Source organism: Magallana gigas, chromosome 4 (assembly GCF_963853765.1).
Source record: "Magallana gigas chromosome 4, xbMagGiga1.1, whole genome shotgun sequence".
NCBI classification, from domain to species: domain Eukaryota; kingdom Metazoa; phylum Mollusca; class Bivalvia; order Ostreida; family Ostreidae; genus Magallana; species Magallana gigas.
This window is the reverse complement of record NC_088856.1, coordinates 4538609-4561017: the sequence shown is the minus strand read 5'-3', so window position 1 is coordinate 4561017 and position 22409 is coordinate 4538609. Positions and strand designations below refer to the sequence as shown.

At 31.6% G+C, this 22409-nt stretch overlaps 2 protein-coding genes across 5 annotated transcripts in view; both read left to right on the top strand.

Annotated features, from left to right (window-relative positions):
- Positions 1-22409, top strand: part of LOC105325837 (uncharacterized) — a 77368-nt gene that overhangs the window by 29162 nt on the left and 25797 nt on the right. Inside the window, exons 3-4 of one of the 4 annotated variants that reach the window (XM_011425564.4) lie at positions 722-897; positions 1215-2570. The exons of the other annotated variants lie outside the window; for them this stretch is intronic. Coding sequence (XP_011423866.3) covers positions 722-897; positions 1215-1357 — 319 coding nt within the window. The 3' untranslated portion in view covers positions 1358-2570. Of the gene's footprint in view, positions 1-721; positions 898-1214; positions 2571-22409 lie in introns of those variants that run through there. 4 annotated transcript variants of the gene reach the window in all.
- LOC105325839 (protein shisa-5) lies at positions 13217-17866 on the top strand. The gene is made up of 4 exons (XM_034450036.2): positions 13217-13375; positions 15880-15982; positions 16655-16830; positions 17067-17866. Exons 1-4 carry the CDS (start codon positions 13336-13338, stop codon positions 17213-17215), a joined length of 468 nt encoding a protein of 155 aa, XP_034305927.1. The 5' UTR covers positions 13217-13335; the 3' UTR covers positions 17216-17866.

Genomic DNA, 22409 nt, shown 5'->3' with positions numbered 1-22409 from the left:
TCGAAATTATTTGAAATAAATACACAATTTTCTCAAATATTTGATATTATGATCTGACATGAGTTTACTTTCAGGTAAAAATGCATTTCGTCACCAATAAGTCGTCTGTTACACATACAATAGGCATACTACTTGTCTCTCATTTAGAGGGATACTATTAATTACACGGAAGACCATTGTTTGATGTACAAAATTGTGCTATTTTTTCTTAGATTTACATGTAAACACCAACAACTTTCCAAAGCAAAAATCGGATTTTTAATCTGTATACTCATGACCTAGATTTTTTTTTTTTATATCTTTGGGCCACATTTGGACAATTTGTCTTTTAATTTCCTAATTGCTAGTAGGAATTAATCATTTTATGTTGACAAAATTTTGTTTGTATCAATATTTTATCTTTGTTGCTCTGATAATAAGAAAAAAGAACCTCAACACATAACTGGTTGAATTATAATCTTATTATTGAAAACTGAAATTAGTTTACATTAAATTTACATGCATTCAATTTTTCAGAACTAAAACTGGTCTTTACTATTATTGATTGGATATTAACCTATTTATGATATTTTATCCTTGCATATCATCAATTTAAAAACTTAGTAATCATAATCCAACAAATTATTCCAGATAACTCATCGATAAATAACACTGTCTAAAAACACAACGACATTTACTGCATGGCTAAAGATAATCCTTTGCCGATACTCTTCGGTTTCAGTGTTGGTACATACGTTGGTGCGGTCGTTGGGGGAATAGTGTTCCTTATCGTAGTAGCTGTAGTCGTCGTGTGTATCTGTGCCGCTAAAAACAGCCAGAGGAACCGCGTGGTCACGATGCATGGGGGCGGAGCCACAGTGACTAATGTCAATAATGTCAACACAATTCAGCATCCTCGTAAGTTATCAAGTACATGTATTTCTTTTAAAAGAAAATAGTCATTATATATTCAGTTGATTATGTATTTGATGTGCTTCTATCATCACACATATTTATTCCTTTTTATCATTATCAAATCATTTTCAACATTACAGTAGGCTTTTCTTTTTATCTAAAACGCAAGATACAAGAAAATGTAAATATTATCATCATACATTGTCCTTCGGATTAGATGCCAAGGCAAAAGTAAATAAAAAAAAATTAACAGAAGCTGTGTCTGATTATATAATTTTATGCTACATTAATTAAACCTGTTTTTTTACCTTTCTTTACAGCCCCACCAGCAGGTTATGGCTATGGAGCACCCCCTCCCCCTGGATATGGTCCTGGATTCGGGCAAGGATACAGCCAACCCTCTCAGTCCATGTTTAACGATCCCGCCTATCCCCCTAACCAGTACCCTCCCCCAAAATATTAAATTACTTATCGGCACATACAACATTTAAATTCATGTTATGTGTCGCAAGATGAAAACTTGTGGTGGATATTATGAAAGTATTGAAATGAACAATTTCTGTAAACAGCCCTAGAAAACCTTGTAGCAACATCTATCATCGGTCATCTTGCGTAGATTTTTTTTTATTTTCTTTATACCAAATTAAAGTAGTTAGGTAAAAGAGCACAGTGAATGGAACTTCCCGTGATCTGAATTTTCATTTACGATTTGTACAATTTTAACTACTAGTAGATGTTTAAACCAATTGAAGAGGGTTATTCTTCCGAGTTAAAAATCCTAAACATACCGTCGTCAATATAACAAAGGCCTTTCAAACTCAAACATTATTGCAGTAAACTTTACTATCGAGGAAGCCTTTGCATTTTCTTTCAACTAAAGAAGACTAAAGTTTTACAAACGAGAGAGAGAGAGAGAGAGAGAGAGAGAGAGACTCACACACACACATACAGAGAGAGAGAGAAACAGAGAGAAAGAGACAGACAGACGGACAGACAAACAGATAGCTATTAAAGAAGGACAATTAGAGTATCAATACAAAAACATATCTACGTCAGTAAGATATTACACAAATTTTGCATACACTCCGAATCTCCAATTGGTTATTTACTTCCCAACATTATATTCCAAAGAAATGTAGGTAACATTTTATTTAAAATGAAAAATAAAATATATTTTGGGGAGCCAAGATTTTTCATCTAATGCTTTTAAAAACATGTTTTTGCTGAGAACTTAATTCATTGACACATCCTGTTACCTAATAGTTGTTTTTTACTTTATTAACACCATTTTTGATATGCCTGAACAGGTCCTTTTTGTGTTGTTTTGTTAATTGTTTATGTGTACTTTGTTTGGTTTTTTATCACTTTTGTTCAAGATAGCTGGATGGTCAACAATTTTGCCGTAGGATTCGCCATAGAGTCTGACATATGGAATTTAAAAAACCGTCTTTTTGTGAAGAAATATATCAGATATGTTGAATGTAAAGTTTCAATGTTATCCTATATCTTTAAATATATCTCTTCCTCCAAAGGATGTTGATATAGTCTTAGATAGTCTCCACCATCCAGCTCTCTTCGAACATGACATTGGAATTGCATACACTGCAATTTTTAATAAGAAATTACTTTGATTTATATATTCTTTTTTGTGATTTAATACAACGTTTTACACCATGTATTTTGTGTTTATCATTTTTAAAACTTCGGCTGGAAAAATAGACAAATTCAAAGTCCTATCAGAAATGTCAAGAAAAGGTTAAACATTTAAATAACTTAATTATAACACGCAAACGCGATGATAGTTTGTGTTTATGAAAAATTCGCAAGGATCTCCACGCTAACAGCTTTATAAAATAGGATATAGAATTTTTATTAACCCCTAACTGCTTACTTTGTGTTTGAAGTAGCAGGTCATAGCTATAGTCATCACTTTAGTTTTATGTTTCAGTCTCTAATGAGATTCGTTTAATATTTAGTCCCATTTTTCGTATATTCGAATGATATGATAATTATATAAATCAATCCTAATTGTTATACATGTGTATTTTTGAAATTCTTTTAATAAACTCTTTATACATCTACCTCGGTAGAACTTCATATTCTTCAAACATCATTTTGTATTCAAGGACACAACACTGTGCAAGTCAATTATGCCAGTGCCACGGTGGAAGTTTTGCAATCGCTTAAGATGCAGTTTCGTACATAGTCATAAATGTCAAATGAAAAACTATTGCTCATGCAGAGAACATATAAGTTCTGGGTTTTTTTTAATTGTGTCTCAGCTGACAGCAATGTTTTAACTTAAGTAGCTGCTGACCATTCTTTAATCAAATGATGTAGTTTTTGTCAGTTTAATTCTACAGCACATAATACAACGTAACTTCAAATATATGTAAATAACATGTAACCTCACTGATGCCATTCGTGGAAAAACAGGATCGTGCATACACACAGACAGCAAAAAATTTAATCTTTACCAAATTAGGTGCATTTAGTTTCACTTCACATATCCATTATGACATTATATTATTTTGAGTGAAATTTGTAATTTGTATCTTTTTCGGCATTAAAAGCATTTGTTAATTAAAGCTTGTCATCTTATGAATTTTATCATTTTTTTTAGTTTGATTGTATTTTTCAGTTCTTTTATTGTGATAAAATTCATTTAAGTATTCCATGCTATATTCTCACTATCACGATTCGCAGTGCGATTAATATCGCGGTCTTCATCGTAGAGTTATTGTAGTAATTGATTAAAACCTAACCAAATCTTGAGGACTGTCGTTGTAATTTTGCTGATCGTAGATTATATTTTGACTGTCGAAATATTTTCTATAATCAACGCGATTAGATATTCTTAATTTATGATCGTATCAGTTCTCTCTGTATTGTTTTTAAACGAAACACATCGCCTTTAACCCCCCTCCCGTTGTGTTGATCTAAATCAGTTTTGGTGTAGGCAAACTCCACGCTTCGAGCTCAAATGGTGATCATCTTCCATCTTGTTTTGGAAAAAAAATCGCCATCATGATCAAAGCTAATCACAACCGAACACGTAAGTTCGTAACACATACGAATATATATATATATATATATATATATATATATATATATATATATATATATATATATATATATATATATATATATATATATATATATATATATATATATATATACACATACGTAGTATCTTAAATACGAACCAAATCGCGAAAATGTCGTGAAGTTTGGATCAGCTTGTAATCCTATCGCAAATTTCATCTGGATAATCTTTTCTGAACGTATTTTGTCGTATCTTACCGGACAATAAGATCGCGACAAATACCGTCATGTTAAATATATCTAATGACCATGCCGTATTAAGGCTCAACAGATCGATTACGGACATATTTCTAGATCTACTATCAGTTACGATTTGTCAATGGTAGTGTTTGTAATAAAATACACGAAAGTGGAAATCTAGCATGCATTCCAAATAATCAACGATATTATTATGTTATTGAGTTGTAATATGAAACACTTTTAATTTTAGAAAATACAGTTTCATCTTAAATTAATCTGAAAAACATATCAAGCCCAGATAAGTTGATTCGACATTTTTACACCCATTTTAGGTAAATAATTCTATCAAAATACAATTCCAAACTGGCTACGGCTCTCAGGTGAAGGTTTTTTGTAAGAACCTGTCTGTTTTATACTTTGCAAGAAACTTACCTTAATGTGCACGTAACGAGCCGTATCATTCAACAAATAGACCCTACAATTCTAAACCGCACCATTCGGGGTAGTAAAAGTACGCTAAAAATGGTAATAAAGACTGTCTATACCGACCTAAGAAACAATTCAAATTCTACAAAACGTAGGACTGTATATCGCAACAAGAAACAAATGTCACAGGTACAATGTATTTAAAAAAAAACATTGATATATTTTGACGCATCAAGTTCTTACACTGATTACTTTAACATTAACATATGTTTATTCAAAGTTGATTATCTTTTGCATTTTAATTTAAAAATTAATAATCTAGTAAAAGGAAGGCTATAACGGCTATTTACCGGTAATATTGACTATCTCCGCATCATCGATATTTCATTGCATTGTTCCACTCCGTGCAAAAATGATGGACTTTAAAATCAACCTGTAGGACGAACGTTATCGTTTGAAGAATGAGATGCCCAGGATTCTAAATAGTTCGGATATCGTGTTTCATGCTAGATATGTTAAGTTGATGTTTTGAAATATTTAGAGATCTCAAATATGGCGGAAATGTTTATATTGTGAGCTAAACAGAGGGGGTATTTGCGTTTTTATATCAAGAAAAAAAACCTGCATGAGGCACATATAACTCAAGTCACTTTTTTTAAAGATCGCTTTATATTCAAACACTTTTCATCAAAGCAGCTTGATCCGTTGGTAGAGTATATTTTTGTACGCTGTAAAGTTTTATAACGTATCTGTAAGAGATGCAGTATGGTTTAATCACTAACAAAAAATTGTCGAGCTCTTGAAAGGGGTTTCGTCAATGAGAAATAAGCTAATTATGTGCATAACAAAAAACCCGATTGTTACAGTTTTAACATTTTAACACGAATTGACCAACATATAATGTTACACAATACATCACACTTCTCACGAGTATAGTTTAAAATGAAATCAAATTTTTATAATCATCGTTTTATTTGAAGTCAAAAAAGTTAATATAATTTCAATGAATAGTTTTGATTATAATAAATAACACTGACATTTAACTTCAAACTGTTGTACATATTACAAAATGATAATATATGAGAATTACAGTAAACATAATCAAACAAAGATTTGCAAACGTTTTTGCTAACAGAATACCTGGTGGTATTTGCAATAGGGATGCATTGTATTTAGTTTTGACAGATTCAAATCAGCAGCAATGTATTTGATAGAGAATAATACATACCCTTTTCCATATTACGGCCAGTATCAGCCCGAGACTCCGATATCAGCCTGAGGGCTGAAGGCTGATAAAGGCTGTGATATGGAAAAAGGGTAATTATTATTACATTTATTACATACTTAGTAATAAAATTTAAAAAAAGGGATCAACTTTAACGAATTGATTTTAATATCATTTGAAAGTAATGTGTAGATCTATTAAATAAAAATAAGAGATCTTATTATTATTTTACTAAACATGTAGCTACAGAACCAGAATTTCCCCAGGTTTTCAAATTAACTGCTCCTAAAGAGTTGCTATCATTTGTAGTAAAATGCACTTTGAAATGTCAATTGTAGCTAATGTTTATTTTTCGTTTGTAAACATGCACAAATGCCGAAACGAAAGAAGGCAGAGGAGTTCCGCAAGGGGTGTGATACGGATCCGTATCAGCCCCAGGGCTGATGACCTGTATCAGCCCCGGAGGCCGATACGAGTTTTGTGATGTCATCTGTATCACATATACATAAAACCTGTATTTATTACTAAGTATGTAATAAAATCAAATATTACACTTAAATTGAGAGTCCGTAAACAAAATGCTTAAAAATATTTTTTACAATGTTTTATGAAAGCACGTGCCCTGCTTATAAGTAAAGTAAGAGTGTCAAAAGACACACTGTCAGAAGGAAAATTTGAGCTATTTTTGGCAATTGATTAAATGCTCAGCTATGTTAAGGAAGGTATCAGAATTCTACCACGTGTAATTTAGAACAATTTGCATACGCCCGCCCCTTACTCATGCGATTGTACGAGATATGGGTATTTCAGGAATTCAAAAACATCTACCAGAATGAATAATATTTATTATTGGGTCAGATTGTTTCAAGAAAAGTGTACTGAAATAAAAACGATCAGAAATTAGCAAGATTAAAGTCCCTAGACTGAAAAATGTGTCAATGATATTTTTTTTGCAATCAGTATTTAATGTTAATTCACCTTATCATATAGAAAATAAATTGTCTGGGATACGACAATATGATATGAAAGGTAAAATAGGACTTGAAAAGTAAGAAGAATCCGATTCAAATAAATGAACATCCTAACGAATAATGACTGCATACCCATATCTTAGGAACTATTTTATTAAGGATGCAATTAAATAAATAATTTGAAATCAAATATTACTTCGCATGCATTCATTTCTTAATTTTTTTCATTTATCCAATATTTTATTCCTCTTTTCAAAATGTACGAGAACTGCATAAAATATAAGAACATAAAAATATATCTTATTATTGGTGGTAATCAATTCCCAGAAAATAAGTTAACCTCTTCGGTTTTGATAATAAGTACTATTTGCAGTTTTAGAGTGTGTCTGGAAGAAAACAGCGAGAATTTCCGTGACAAATCGAAAAGAGGATTAAAAAAGTGTAAGTTGAGCAAATCAGAGTTTTAAAAATCTTTTTTGGATGCTGATGAGGTACGGAGAACCTTTCAAACATGGAATGCTTAGCTAATATCAGTACTGACCGACAAAACTCAATAATCCAGTAAAATTATGTCTTGATGGATTTACTGATTGTGAAGTTAACAAGTATTTCATTTATATGGTTTATGCGGTTTATGTATTGTCTCTGCAATGCTTGCTTTATATTTAAGAAATAAACAACGTTATTTAGTGAACATGGCGTTATGAATAGCAATTGCTCTGTTGCCATATTCCATGATGCGCGCTAGCGCATCATGGAAATATGCCAGCAGGGCAGTTGCTATTCATAACGCCATGTTCACTAAATAATCGTTGTTTATTACTTATATTTGCATTTTACCACTCGCAAATACCCTGTATTAGCCTAGACCTTGACATTTAGTTATTACATCAAAAGTAAACATTCAGACTGTAATGTATCCTTTTAATTCACATAGATTTGTTAACAGAATCAATGATATGTTATAACAGTAATTCCTTTAAAATGTTAGCAAAAACATGTTTTAATATTACATGTAAATACGTCAATTTTAATGGAGTTGGAGAAAAACACATGATGTATCGTATAGTGGTTTAAATCTATAACGTCATGGAAAAGTATATATAACGTTACACCTTTATGACGTCATAGTATACTGACAGAGCAATTGCGATTATAGAGAAATAATTGCAGCTCCTCCGTATTGGCTTACAGTGGGAAAGAACAATGGAAATGCAAATATATCTTTATATCCTCATGAACCATCGATGACATTAACTTTCTTTTTAAAGTAACACCAACAAAATTAAATTAATTTGAGGATGTTTATTTTTGACTAATAGGTGTTTTTTAATGTTGTATTTTCAATAATTGTTGAAAATAATATTTGTCTATAGATTTCTATAAGGTTGCACTAACTGAACAGTAGAAAAGAAGAACTCTTTCTGTAACCACTTTTATTAAAACTTTGTTTATTCCAAAATAAAACCATTTATTTATATTACCTCCTACTCCAAAATTGGAGAATATTAATTCATACACAGAACTATTCTGGAATTTTATTGAAACTCATGCAAGAAGAAAATTTTAAAAGGACTCTTAAAAAATAAAATCGGACAATTATTGATAGATGTAAAGGTTATTACTAGTTAACATAAACCATGGATATATTTTTCTTCTTGCTTTCGAAGGAGATTTTTTTTCATCTGTCCATGTATGTAATATGTATTGAAGCAAAGCGCAATAACGCTTAATACGATGTAGTAATTGATTATACCCCTTAATAGCTCTTTTCAATAACTTTCATACGGTAAAAACAAGAGCCTTCAGCTCCTCATAGTTTTAAACTTAAAGTCATTTGAATAGAGCCAGTCATTCATCAATGTGGTAGAAATAGTTTTGAAATCAGGCTAAGAATATTGAACAAATTAATTGGAAAGGATATAGAAGTTCGCACAAAACTTTGTCAACCGATTATGCACAATTTTAATGAACAATTTACAGAATTTGAGAGAGTATTTGAATCTGATATGATGTTTTATGAGACAGTTCGTAGGTGGATAAACAAATGTCTGACTGGCACAGAGTCTGTGTAAGATAATGCGACAATGGCGGACCTTTTACTCTAACTGACAATGCAAAAATCCCAAAAGTCAGGAAATTAATTAAGTGATGTCAGATATTAGTACATGCAATTCTTTTTTTTTTTGATACGCATTTTTTAAATGTGAAAGATGGCTACAGCATACAATGACAGATTACGAAAACCGGGTACGAGTATAAACCGCTAGCAATTGCTAAAATATTTATCGAATTCAATCGAACAAAGTTTGCAAATAGTGTTACTGTTGACGTTCATAATTTCGAACCAGTAAGGTTGCCAGTAAGAAAAATTGGAATCTAAATATGGTTACTTAAACCATAGAATGTACTTGCTAAAAAAAGGCACAAGGAAGGGTTTTTCCTGTATATTCCTGACTCGTGATAGTAAAGCCGTAATTACTCCGGTGCCGAAGGAAAAACCCGTTACAGGTCAGCATTTTTAAAACGTATTCTAAACAAAGCTCAAGAGAGATCAGATCTAGTCCCATGTGACTAGCTTTTCCATTTTTTCCAAAACTAAATTATTTTTTTTACAAATTTACCAGGTTGTCGTTACAATTACCGACAAATCCTTGACGACTCAGCCATCAGTGGGTGCCTCAGAGGTCTTCCTTATTCGGCGTACAGTGATTCACTTTATAAACCGCGGAGAATACTTTGAATGTAATGTTCATTTCTTTATCAGACTCGAATGCATTTAAGGGGGATGTCTACACCAAATAAGTGTAGGAGATTTTGTTGCATGCATTTGTTACTAATAATAGGCACAGTATTCAACGATAATAGACCTCAAAGTACAATACTCTATTTCTTACAGAATTTTTGAAATATCAGTCTGATTCCAGATAACCCCTTATATGTCAAATTTTTCTGTTTTAAAACTCTTAAATGTTATAAAGTTTGAAAATGAAAAACAAAATAATCATGAATGAATTTTGTATGATTTTTATTGGAATCCACATAAATATAAAACATAAATATTTAAAAAAAGTTTTGAAGGCAAACTGCTGGATAAAATTCGACATACATCTGAAAATAGAAACAATATTCGTTGGTTAAAGAGATGGAAAAAAAAAGAAATTGAATGAAATTAAAAAAATTAAAAGAAATACTGAATTATTGCAAAATTCTTGGTTTGAAAGATCCTGTTTAGGAGTTGTATTTCTTGATTTTTCTTGGTCTCAACTATCTTGGGACCAATTTTCTAATTTTAAAAAAAATCACGAAGAAATTTTTTTTAAAAGGTACAAGTATATGCTAAAATGTAGGAATAAGGTTAGTAATGCTTATGATAATGTTTGAATGTGAAAAATTATATTTTTGATGAATGCATTATATTTATATTTTACTCTTTAACAACAAATGTTAGTAGTTACATTGCCTTTTACCTTTTTTTTTCATATACAATACAAATTATAAACAACCATATGCATATTTACACATACATTAGATGTCCATAGTGATACGCTTGTACGTGTGGTAATTATAAACATGTTCTTTTCAAGATTCTGTCGTTCCCTCATTTGGCTTGCAAATCCGGGCTTCCACTGCTATTGCTACCTAGCTATAATCATTTTAATTAAAATACATTAGTTAAGTGTTAAACTTTCAGTGGAAGCCCAATACTGCAAATGTTTTAAATTTGGGAAGTTGGGATCAATTAATACAAGAGATGGTACTACGAAACTTTAGTTTTATATTAATCATGCATATATGGTTCAAAAGAAAATATTATATCTGCTCACCTTTATCAATAATCCGTCACATATTTATGATCGTCTGTTGCAAATGACATGACAAATATTAATTGCCAAAAGCAGGGAAACAGAATATTATTTTGATTTCACGTTTTTGTACACAACAGCTGATAATCAATGTTAGTTGAAAGCTTTAATCACGAAGAAAAATGACATATTTTCTAAGCGTTTTGGTGATTTCATTCTTATCTCATCGCCCTCGTTAGAAGAGTTCAATTGAACGGTGTATAGCTATTTTGTACCACGACCCAGAACAAAATGGCGTTTCAAACGGATGTCAGACATATTGTGACGATGTAGCCTTCCACCTTAAGATGTTATCCTACGATACATATTACAGCCTTCGGAGAATATCACACCGTTGTTTTGGTATCAGTGGGTTCAGTTTTCCGCCAAATATGTTCTTTATAACAGCTAAGCAAAGATTTCGTACAAATTAATTTTTCAGAAAAAATAATATTTTGTTTTCATTTTTCGGGATATTTTTTTTTTTAAGTCCATCTTATAATTTGTATTGCCTCATAAACATCAAACCTATCATTTTACTATTTCGGTAAAGATCCCCCCCCCCATTTTGTGTTTACAATGTTTACATAACAAAGAATTATGAACACTGTATCTTGCTTACAATTGCAAGATCGACACTTAATTTTGGTTGATGACCAGAGATGCATCACTAAAAGGTTGTAGTCAATAAAATAAAAAAAAATATTTGGCCAAAATCGATCGTGATCATGTCCATTTAAGATATTACAAACCACTTGTGCTGCTATTTTTACAGTATATCTTTTAACACAAAAATTTGCATATTGAAAGGTGTTGAAATTAGTTATTGTATAATTCAATGAAACGATAATGCCTGGAATGTCGTGACTTCCTTCTACTATATAAAACGAAATATTGAATATTTTGCTGTTGGTTTTAAAAATATAAAGGTTTTAATATTTTTGACAGAGGTGAAAATTGATTTAAAAAATCCTCATGAAGTTAATGTTAATGGCCTTTGGCCTTGTAATTTACTCTGCATAAGGTCTGAACATAATTGATGCCTATGTCCAAAAACCATGTATTTAACATAAAAGAAACACAGGTAACACAAAATATACATTTTAAATAATAGAAGGCTACAATGCAAAACGATCATATAAAGATAATTCAAAAATAGGATTCAACATATCAAGGTATGTTGTACATGTACCTCGATATTTTTATACGTTGAGTATATGAAGAGCATATTTATAACATTTACTACGATGATAGATTAAAATTAAGTTTTACAAAGAATTGTGCAATTAATTAATTTTCTTGATAATGATTAAAGCGTGCTTATATTCTAAATACACAACTGTTGCTTGGGTGACCTCCCCTTATTTAGATGTACTTACTTTTTAATTATTTTTTTTATTTCAAAATTTTTAGCATTAATAGAATTTTTTGACGTGTGATATAATCTTTTGTTTTATTCAATCGTTACATCACAAATTTGTCTTTTAAAAAAACCCACAGGTAATGGGGAATTCCGGGTTTTGAAGCAAGCGAATTCTAGAACTTTGAACTCTAGAGCGATACAGACTTATGACAATGAGCGGATACAAAAAAATCAGCCCTGAGGGACGAGGCAGTCCTTGCTGCCGGATGCTGTCTCACCTAGTCCAATACAGGTATATCTGGCCCCGCCGTCACCAACTTTCCTCAAGTCAAAACTCAGCTTCAAATCTGAGGTTTGACCTCAAATTTATGCACTTTTCTTTAAAGGATTTGAGTTGAGGAATGAGTTGAGGGATTCGAAAATTTTGGTGACGGTGGAGCCAGGGCTGATACACTTCTAGTTATATGATATATAAGTGGAATAATTAGTGATCAAACGAAATTTATGTTATATTAAATATTAATCGCCGAACGACGTCAGACTTCTAAAAATCAAACCTTCCTTTTTTCGTTAAACTTCGTTTGAATCCGTTGCATTTACCTTTGGATGATATACTTGTACTACTGCTGCTGAGAACATTCCCTGTATGGAATAATCAGCTATTACCTCTATGTTATGTTCTGGTTGACTTTATCAATTATTTATATACGAACTTCTGTATGTTTTATGTATAATTAAAAATATACAGATATAAATATTTGTGAAGTAACTTCGGACTTAAAAAAACAAATAGTCTTATAACAATAACTAGTGAGCAGATTGTTTAATAAACGTTGATAGGGAGTTATCCTTGTTTAAAATGTGTGTTTACTTTAATAGGCAGTGCCATGTTGCGTTAAAGAGGTAGATATTAACTGTCTTACTTTAGAGTTAAAAGTTAAAATCTTTAGAAAGCATTAATTAAAAAAAAACAAAGCAATAGTGTAACTGGACCAAGAGCATCAATGACAACTACGACAAAAAAAAAAAAAAAACAAGGAACAAAAGTAAACAGAAATGGCACATTCATTTCAAAATACCGTTGAAAAGATTTAAATCCCTAGATATCGTGTCTTTATGTATATTCCTTCTTTCCTGTAAGTACCTGTAAAACACACTGCGATCCTGTTCCAATGTATTTAATTATACTCCTCAATAGCAACTCCATTGAAAATGCACATAAAGTAATAAATAGCTTTTTTAAATTCAATTGAATTTAAATACGCAGTGATTTTGGAAGAAAGGTTTGCAGATCTATACCCGCCAACACAACATCCTATCGCAAAAATGGAGAAACTTATTCTGGATCTGATTTTCATAATACTTTGTAAGTCATTTTCTTATCATCTGTTCACTTATTATACCTGCTATTTTGTGTGTGTGTGTGTGTGTGTGTGTGTGTGTGTGTGTGTGTGTGTGTGTATCGTGAAACTTCTCAAAACCGGCACCCCTGTAAACCAGCACCCCCTCAAAGTCGTCCGATTTAAAAAGTCCCGGCCAGCTCTCTTTTTATTTCTTATATATAAACCCTTAGAAAAACCGGCACCCCCTGAATACCGGACATCGGCCGTCTTTTGTCGGCCGATCTTTAACAAACTTGTGAAATTACCCTCACAAAACCGGCATATAGCCAGTGGACAGAGACAGCCCTATAGTTGATGGAAGGTGTGAAAACAGCAGGTACACCGACTCGACAGAGTACAAGTGTGATAGGTGTTAATTACGTATGTTGAATATGGATTTATAACGAGTTGTTTTATAAAAATTGTTTGTATCAAATGATTGAGAAATCATGTTTTATGTGTTTATTCTTGTTTTATTTTAATTCATTGATAAGATTTGCATTTAGTTATTTTATTCTATTTTTACTAAACTGAGTAAAGATTACAACTCGGCGATAAATCGAACGTCAATGATACAGGCGGCTTAACTGTTTAGATACATGTAACAAATTCTTGGTTAGACTTTCTTAAACGTTTTATCCACTGTGCTTTTATATTCTACATTCACGCAAAAAATATTATGATTTCATTTCAGATGATTCCAATAAGTATTTTATCAGCGTTTCAATGTAACAGCAAGTTGATATAAGCGGCCTTTCAAAGGAAATTTGACATATGACTTTGTACATACATACATGTACAACGTCGGTGTTCTATCTTCGTGATCATATTTGCGCAGTACTTTTATATATCAGCTGTAAAATATCATTAATATGCATACTTCATTTTCACAATAAAATATATAAAATTCAATTCTTATTATTGACTATAAGTTAAAAATTAGTTGTAATAAAAAAGCGTTATACCTGTGTATCTACACAGTCATGTATTGTATTTATATAAATGGATCAAACAGAAAATGGCTAGTTTTTACTGAACCTCTGTAAACCAGCACGCCCTGTAGACCGGCCATTTTGTCTGGTCTGGCAGCCTACCAGTTAAAAGTTAAAAGAAGTTTCACTATATATATATATATATATATATATATATATATATATATATATATATATATATATATATATATATATATATATATATATATATAATCAACAGTTTTATTATCAACTTAAAACTTGGGAAAGGTGAATTAAAAGAATTTCAAAACTATTATAGAAATTTTTTAGATGGATAATTGAATCGCCACAAGACTAGAAAAAAATTCTAACTAAATGTATATCATATTAGGAATTCTTTGTAAATCTGCTTGTGTTTGTCATTTAGACCCGGATCTGAATTTTAAAGTTAACCCTGTTTAAAATTCAAGTTCTTGACAGGAGCTAGGTGCAATGTATGTTTGAAAAAGGGCTATTATGGTTTCTATAGCGGTTTTGTAATTGGTTATTGATTTTGGTCTTGAGACGAAGTCTATTCTATGTCTTATTATAGATGGGTTTCAGGTATACAGTGCTACAGTGAACTGATTTACAAAAGGTATATAGGCAAATGTTTTCAATCAAATCGAAAATTGATTTGAATTTTCTTCGTGCTTCGTTGTTAATAAGATTTTTTTTAGCAATTTTAATATCATGTCCTGGTTATTAAACATAATAATATGTTCTAAATATGATATTATGTTTCAAAATCGTGTACTTTGGTCACTTCATATCTAGCAGTATTGTCCACCAATAAATTGATTAATGTACTATTTACAGTGATTCACTACCTAGGTCATTAGTCATAAAATTAGTCATGAAACAATCTAACACAATATATGCATGTATATTTCTGATCATCAAATCATCAATCACAAATCATTATGTGTAGTTCCTGGCTGTTAAATGAGTTAACAGAGAATGTGGTATATTCTAATTTCAGAGTTTCACTGCCTAGAAATCAAATCAAATAGAATTGGTTATGAATACACGTATTTAACAATTTTGATATTATGCATTTCGGTACACTTTCAATTCAATTCTAAACTATTACACAAAGAGTTGTAAATTGTTCTACATGGTACAAACCTCGTAGGTTGTAAGAAGTTGTGTTCGAACCATTTGTATAATTTTATGCAATAGAATATGTTCAAACAAAAATGTATACTATTTGTCAATCGTTTCATTACTGTATCTAGAGACGTTTTTCAATTCATTGTTTCTCTTACGTAAAAGTTTGATTTTATCTGTCTCTTAAATTTGTGTTAACATAATTTTATCACTTTTGTAAATATGTTTTCAAATAAAGTATTTTCTTCACTATCATATATTGCTGATTGCGATAAATGAATGTTTTTATTCTTAAACGAGGTTATGTTTTTCAGTTGAATGAGCTTGGAAAGGCAAGTAGACATTAATATATTTCTGAATCAATGAATAAAGTGCACTTATTGCAGGTCTTCCTGGTCTGACGTCTGCGGCCTCCTACTGCTATTACAGTGCCTACTCCTCCTACTCCTACTGCTACTATTACTACTATTACAGCTACAGCTACAGCAGGTTGGTAATTGTATTCACATTTAACGTGCCTTATGGACTTTCTATCAATTATGTGTTGTTAATTTTTTTAGCTGCAAAACGGGATATCATATGATGCTACAATTTGAATCTTTATGATTATGAATTTTTTTTCAAATGTACCAGTAAAAGTGTTTTCTACTTAGGAGTATGTAGCAAACCAATTTACTTTTATGGGATAATAATTCAATCACGGGTTGTTCCACAAAACATGGCAAACATAAATTTATAAACCATTATGTTATTGTTAATTTTGCGCTAACTACTCAAGTATTTTATTTAGCTGCAAAAACGTTATATCATGTGATTCTACATGTAACGTGAACCTTAAGGATAACTTTTATTAAATTTTATCAGTAAAAGTTTTCTCTACTTATGAATATATAACGGACCAATTTTGGTACAGGATGACAATTTTTGTATTTTGCTTCAATCAGAACCAGTTCCCACAAAAACATTGCTTACAGAAGTTTATAAACCTTTATTATATTGGTCATTTTAATAGTAAATTACAAATTCAAAATAAAAAAAATTCAGACAAGAAAACTGCAACTCATATTTCTTTAAAAGACATGTGAATTATGTAAACGCTTGGCATTTATCTTATTTTTCTGACATATGCAATTGTGACTACAACAGCGCTCTTTGTTTCAGTGTGGGTACATACGCTGGTGCGGCCGTTGGGGGAATAGTGTTCCTTATCGTAGTGGCTGTAGTTGTCGTGTGTATCTGTGCCGCTAAAAATAGCCAGAGGAACCGTGTGGTCACGATGCATGGAGGTGGGGCAACAGTGACCAATGTCAATAGTGTCAACACAATTCAGCATCCTCGTATGTTGTCATGTATTTTTTTTTAATTAAATCATTATATATTCCGTTGTTTAAGATTTATGTGCTCTTATTCTCACACATCTCCATTCATTTTTACCATTATCAAATCACTTACAAGTTTACAGTAGTTTTTTTTATCTATAGCGCCAAAAAATATTAATAATACACACTGTGGTCTGAAACTGTACTAAAATTATGTTACGATAATTAAAACTGCTTTTTCCTTTTCCTTACAGCCCCGCCTGCAGGTTATGGGTATGGAGCACCCCCTCCCCCAGGATATGGACCTGGATACGGTCCAGGATACGCCCAACCCTCTCAGTCCATGTTTGGAGGGGGCGATCCCGCCTATCCCCCTAACCAGTATCCACCCCCAAAATATTAAACTACAGAGGGGCGAATTCAGCATTCAAATTTATGTTATATGCCGCAAGAGAAAAATGTGTAGTGGATATTTGTAGCAACATCAATTATCGGCCATCTTTTGTAGACTTCTTTTATTTTCTTTATGTCAATTTAAAGGTTTAGTAAAAGAGCACTTCTTTTGATTTGTACAATTTTAACTAAATGTTTAAACTTATTGCGGAGAGTTAGTTGTCTGAGTTTAAATAAACAGATCGTCGATATGTCAACTAGAGTAACGAAGGCCTTTCAAATTTAAATCTAAATTTACTACTGAGGAACAGAGGAATGTTTTTGAATTTTATTTAAGAGACTGAAGAAGACTTGGTAAAGAACTTGAGAGAGAGAGAGAGAGAGAGAGAGAGAGAGAGAGAGAGAGAGAAAGAGAGAGAAAGAGAGAGAGAGAGATCTCCTTAGGATCTTTCTTAAAGATTGAGATATGGCATTTATATCCATAAACTTTTCTTTTGTAAAGAAAAATATCAAATGTTTTGAATAAAGTTTGAATGTTCTCCAATATCTTTATATAAATCTTTTCTTCCAAATGAGATAAAGATAGTTTTAGATAGTCTCGACCATCTAACTCACTTAATATATGAGATTGAAAACGCATGCTTTGCAATTTTTAATAAAACATCACTTTGATTCATATTCCTTTTTATGATTTAACACGACATTTTACAACGTGTATTTTGTATAGATTATTTTTAGAACTTCGGTCGGAATAAATAGATCAAAGCCCTATCGGAAATGTCGATTAAAGGTTAAACATTTAAATAACTAATAACACGTAAACATGATGATAGATTTGTGTTAATAAATAAAATTAGCAAGGATGTCCTCGCTAGCAGATTTATAAAGGAACTCCCTCTAACGTGGTTTTAAATAGGACATAGTACTTTTATTCACCCCGACTGCTTACTTTGTGTTTAAGGTCATAGCGTTATTATCAGCGTTTTGTATGTTTCAGACCCCAAAGAGCGTCGTTTAATGCATATCCTTATTCCCATATTTGTATATTCGAATAAGATAATCATATAAATTAATCCTAATTATTATATTTCTAGAGTTCTTTTTTAAAACTCTTTATTGATCTACCTCAGTAGAACTTTATATTCTTTAAACATTATTATGTATTCCAGAACACTGAGCCAGACATTTATGCCAGCACCAAGGTATCATTATAAGTTTTGTAATCGCTTAAGATTCAGTTTCGTAAGTAGTCATATATTCCAAATAAAAATTATTGCCCGTGCAGAGAATATAGAACTTCTTTTTTTAGTGTGTCTCAGCTGTGAGTAATGCCTCAGCTTAAGTAGCTTATGACAGTCTTTTAATGAAATGATGCAGTTTTTGTCTTTTTAGAGCACAAAATACGAGGTAACTTCAAATATATGTAAATAACATGTAACATCACTGCTGCCATTAGTGGGAAAACATGATCGAGCATACACCCAGACAGCAAAAATTTAATATTTACCAGTTTCGGTACATTCATTTCATTTCACATACCCATTATGGCATTATATTATTATGAAGTCAAATTTGTAATTTGTATCTTTTTCGCCATTAAAGCATTTGTTTGTTCAATCTTGTCATTATGTGAAGTCGTGTTAATCTAAATCTTTATTGGTGAAGGCAAACTTCACGCTGCGAACTCAAATTGTGATTATCTTTCATCTCGTTTGTGAAAAAGAATCGTCATCATTATCATATCTTTTCACATTCGAGCAAAAGAATTCGTATAGCAACATATACGAAAGTATTTACATCCGCTTATTATCTTAAATGTTAACCAAATCGCGACATTATGTCGTAATGTTCGGATCTGATCGAGCTCCAATCGCAAATTTCATCTGGATAATTTTATCGGAACGTATTTTCTCGTACCTTACCGGACAATGAAATCGTGACAAACCGCGTCACTTTAAATATATATATATAATGTGTCCATACCGTATTAAGGCTCAACAGATCGGGTACAGACGTATCGACTCGCATCACCTTGTGCCTAAACCTCGATTTATAGAGAATTTCTACCATCAGTAACGATTTGTCAATCGTAGTGTTCGTAATGGAGCGCAAGAAAGTGGGAACCTAGCATTACATGTACAGATAATCAATGATGTTATAAAATTATTTAGTCGTTGTATGAAACACTTTTAATTTTAGAAGATAAAAGGATTGATCTTTAATTTTTCTGAAAAAGATATCAAGACCCATTTGTTGATTCTACATTCTTATACCCATTATAAGTAAATAATTCTATCAAAGCACAACTGTCTATTTCATATATTGTAAGAAACTAACCTAAATATAAAAGTAACGAGCCGTATCCTTAACAAACCGACCCTATCATTTGAAGCCGTACCATTCGGTGTAGTAGAAGTGCGCTGAAAAATAAAATGAAAGCCTTGCCTTAACCGACCTAAGAAACACTTCATATTTTATAAACCGTAGGACTGTATATAGCAACAAAAACAAATGCCACAGTATTTTATAAAAACACATACATATATTTTGACGTATCAAGTTCTTACACTGATAACTTTAACGTTATCTTTATTCAAAGTTGATTATTTCTCACATTTCAATTTGAAAATCACTGATAAACTAGATAAAAGGAATGCCATACATAATTGAGGCAAACATTCTCCAAACCAGAATGAGCAATGGTCTTTCTTGAGGATACTAAACAGTTAATTCAAGGCGTGCCCTCAATATGCTTTCAAGTGTTATCAGAAATATAAATATGCATTATATCGACCATGGACTTTATTCAACCTGTAGGACTGAGGTTATCGTATAAAGAATGAGAAGGTTGTAAAATAGTTCGGATATCGTGTTACAGGCTTAATATGTTACGTTGATGTTTGACATACCTAGAGAAGTCAAAGATACCTGTAATGTGTACATTGTGAGTTAAACAGAGGGAGTATTTTGCGTTTTCCAAATCAAAACAAACATATCTTGAATAACATTATTTGAATTGGTATTGACTATGAATATTGTTTCGGATTTTTTGTTATAAATTATACACCTTTTAATGATTATTCACTATTGATAAATTCACTAAATTGTGTTCTTCACGAATACATATTTCATTAAATTTTCAAGATCGCTTCATATGCAACAACCTTTAATTAAAAGAGGCTTGCTTCGATGATAGAGTTTATTTTTGGACGCTGTAAAGTATTGTATTGTATTTAGAGTGAATACTTATCTTTATCTTGGATTTAAAAATCTGAACAAAGTAAATTATATTATTTGATACTGTTTTTAATACTAAGTGTAAACATTTGTCGTTTTACGTCCCGTTTTAACTATTTATTGCATCAATGACATTGGACCAACCTTGGTATTCAGCTTTGATTTTGTTTTATGTTTTAATTTGAATAGGCCAAATTAATTTACAGGCAATATGGACTTTGAAATCTAAACTGATTATCATAAAAAGGCAAAGTACCTAAATATCAATAAGTTTTGTGTTTCAACTTTGAAATTTGAATTTTATTACATATATGTAAACATAAATATAACCAATAATTTAAAAGATCAGCAACATATAAAACCAAACTCCGGTGCAAAACATAAAATCCTTTACCTTTAGACCAATAACTTACGTAAACGTTGATCAAACAACAAGGTATTCAAACATGAAGGTGACGAATATATAAAAAATATCTTACAGATCATTTTAAACAATAACAACAGCAAAATCAACAACAAATCAATATTGAAAAGACCGTTAACGATTAGAGTTTAGCAAGATTAAAGTCCATAGACTGAAAATATGTCAATAATGTGTCAATGATATTCTTATTCAATTAATCTTAAAGGTTAAATAAGCTTATCATATTAAAATAAACTGTCTCGAATACTACGATTTGTTATAAAAAGGTCAAATATGATAACATATACAGATCACTTCATGGCGGGACATGAAAATAAATCTGATAAAATCAATTAAATAATCTTATATCTATGTTTTTCAAAAACTACAATCCTAATAAATAGTGGGAAAATCGTATTTTTTGCAATCAACGCTTTTGAGGATGATCTGCCGTATTGTACTTCGATGCTATTCGGCTTTCCATTTGCTAGCAGTGGAAATTCTTTCAAACTTATGATAATATGTGGGACAAACATATATTCAAGCAACCGATTTTCTGGTGTGATTTTTAATTCTTTTCGGAGGTAGTCCTGCATAATCTCCATTGAATCCTCACTGCGGGGGCGATAAATTATGGCAGCAGCTGGAACTTGTTCTCCAATTTCCATATTCTTTATCAGCATTACAATAACTTCTATAACACTACTCTTTGTTTTTATTACATTTTCAATCTCAACAGGATATATTTTTCGGCCAAAAACTTGAATCACCTCTTGACATCGTCCCTAGACAACCAAAGCGGCGTCTTCTGTCAAAAAGCCTCCATCATCTTGGCAAGTTTTCCTTCATGCGAATGTCGTAATTAATATATCCAGAAAATCTCTTTATTGAAAGTACCCATATTTTGCCTGGCTGACCCACTGGTTGGAGAAATCTGTCCTCATCAGTGATTTTAATCTCTACTCCAGGAACTGATCGATACCTAAGGATTCCTTGTTTTTGCTTTGATTTATCTTCTGCTGTGAACAATCCAGATGCAATGTATCCCAACTCTGTTGAACCATAGTCGACGAGATATTCATCACACACTTTACCAATACTTTCTAATATTGAATAATAAACAATTGTGCCTGACGTGAGAATTCTTGGGACTTTCAATGGCAAATTCTTTCAATTATGAAATCTAGTATGGATGGAACAAAAAATGCTTGAGTTGGTTTTTCTCTTGCTATAATCTCGCAAAAAATTAAAGCTGCATCCGCCGTTGAAATTGAATGAAATGCATTTGTCATTGTCACTCGAATTCCACCTGTACTGATTTCCCAATATGGATATCCTGCACTCCAAAAGAAAGGCGAAGTTTTGTAGAGCATCTCTTTTTCGGTATTTGTTAGGTACATCTTGAAAGAGTGATACGCTATAACAACCATGGCGTAATCCGAATGTGGTATTGCTTTTGGCAAACCCGTTGTACCCGAAGATAGTTGAATAATTGACGTATCTTCTGGATCAACTCTAGGAAGAACTGCGTCAATCTCTATTGAGCACAAATTTTGAACATTGT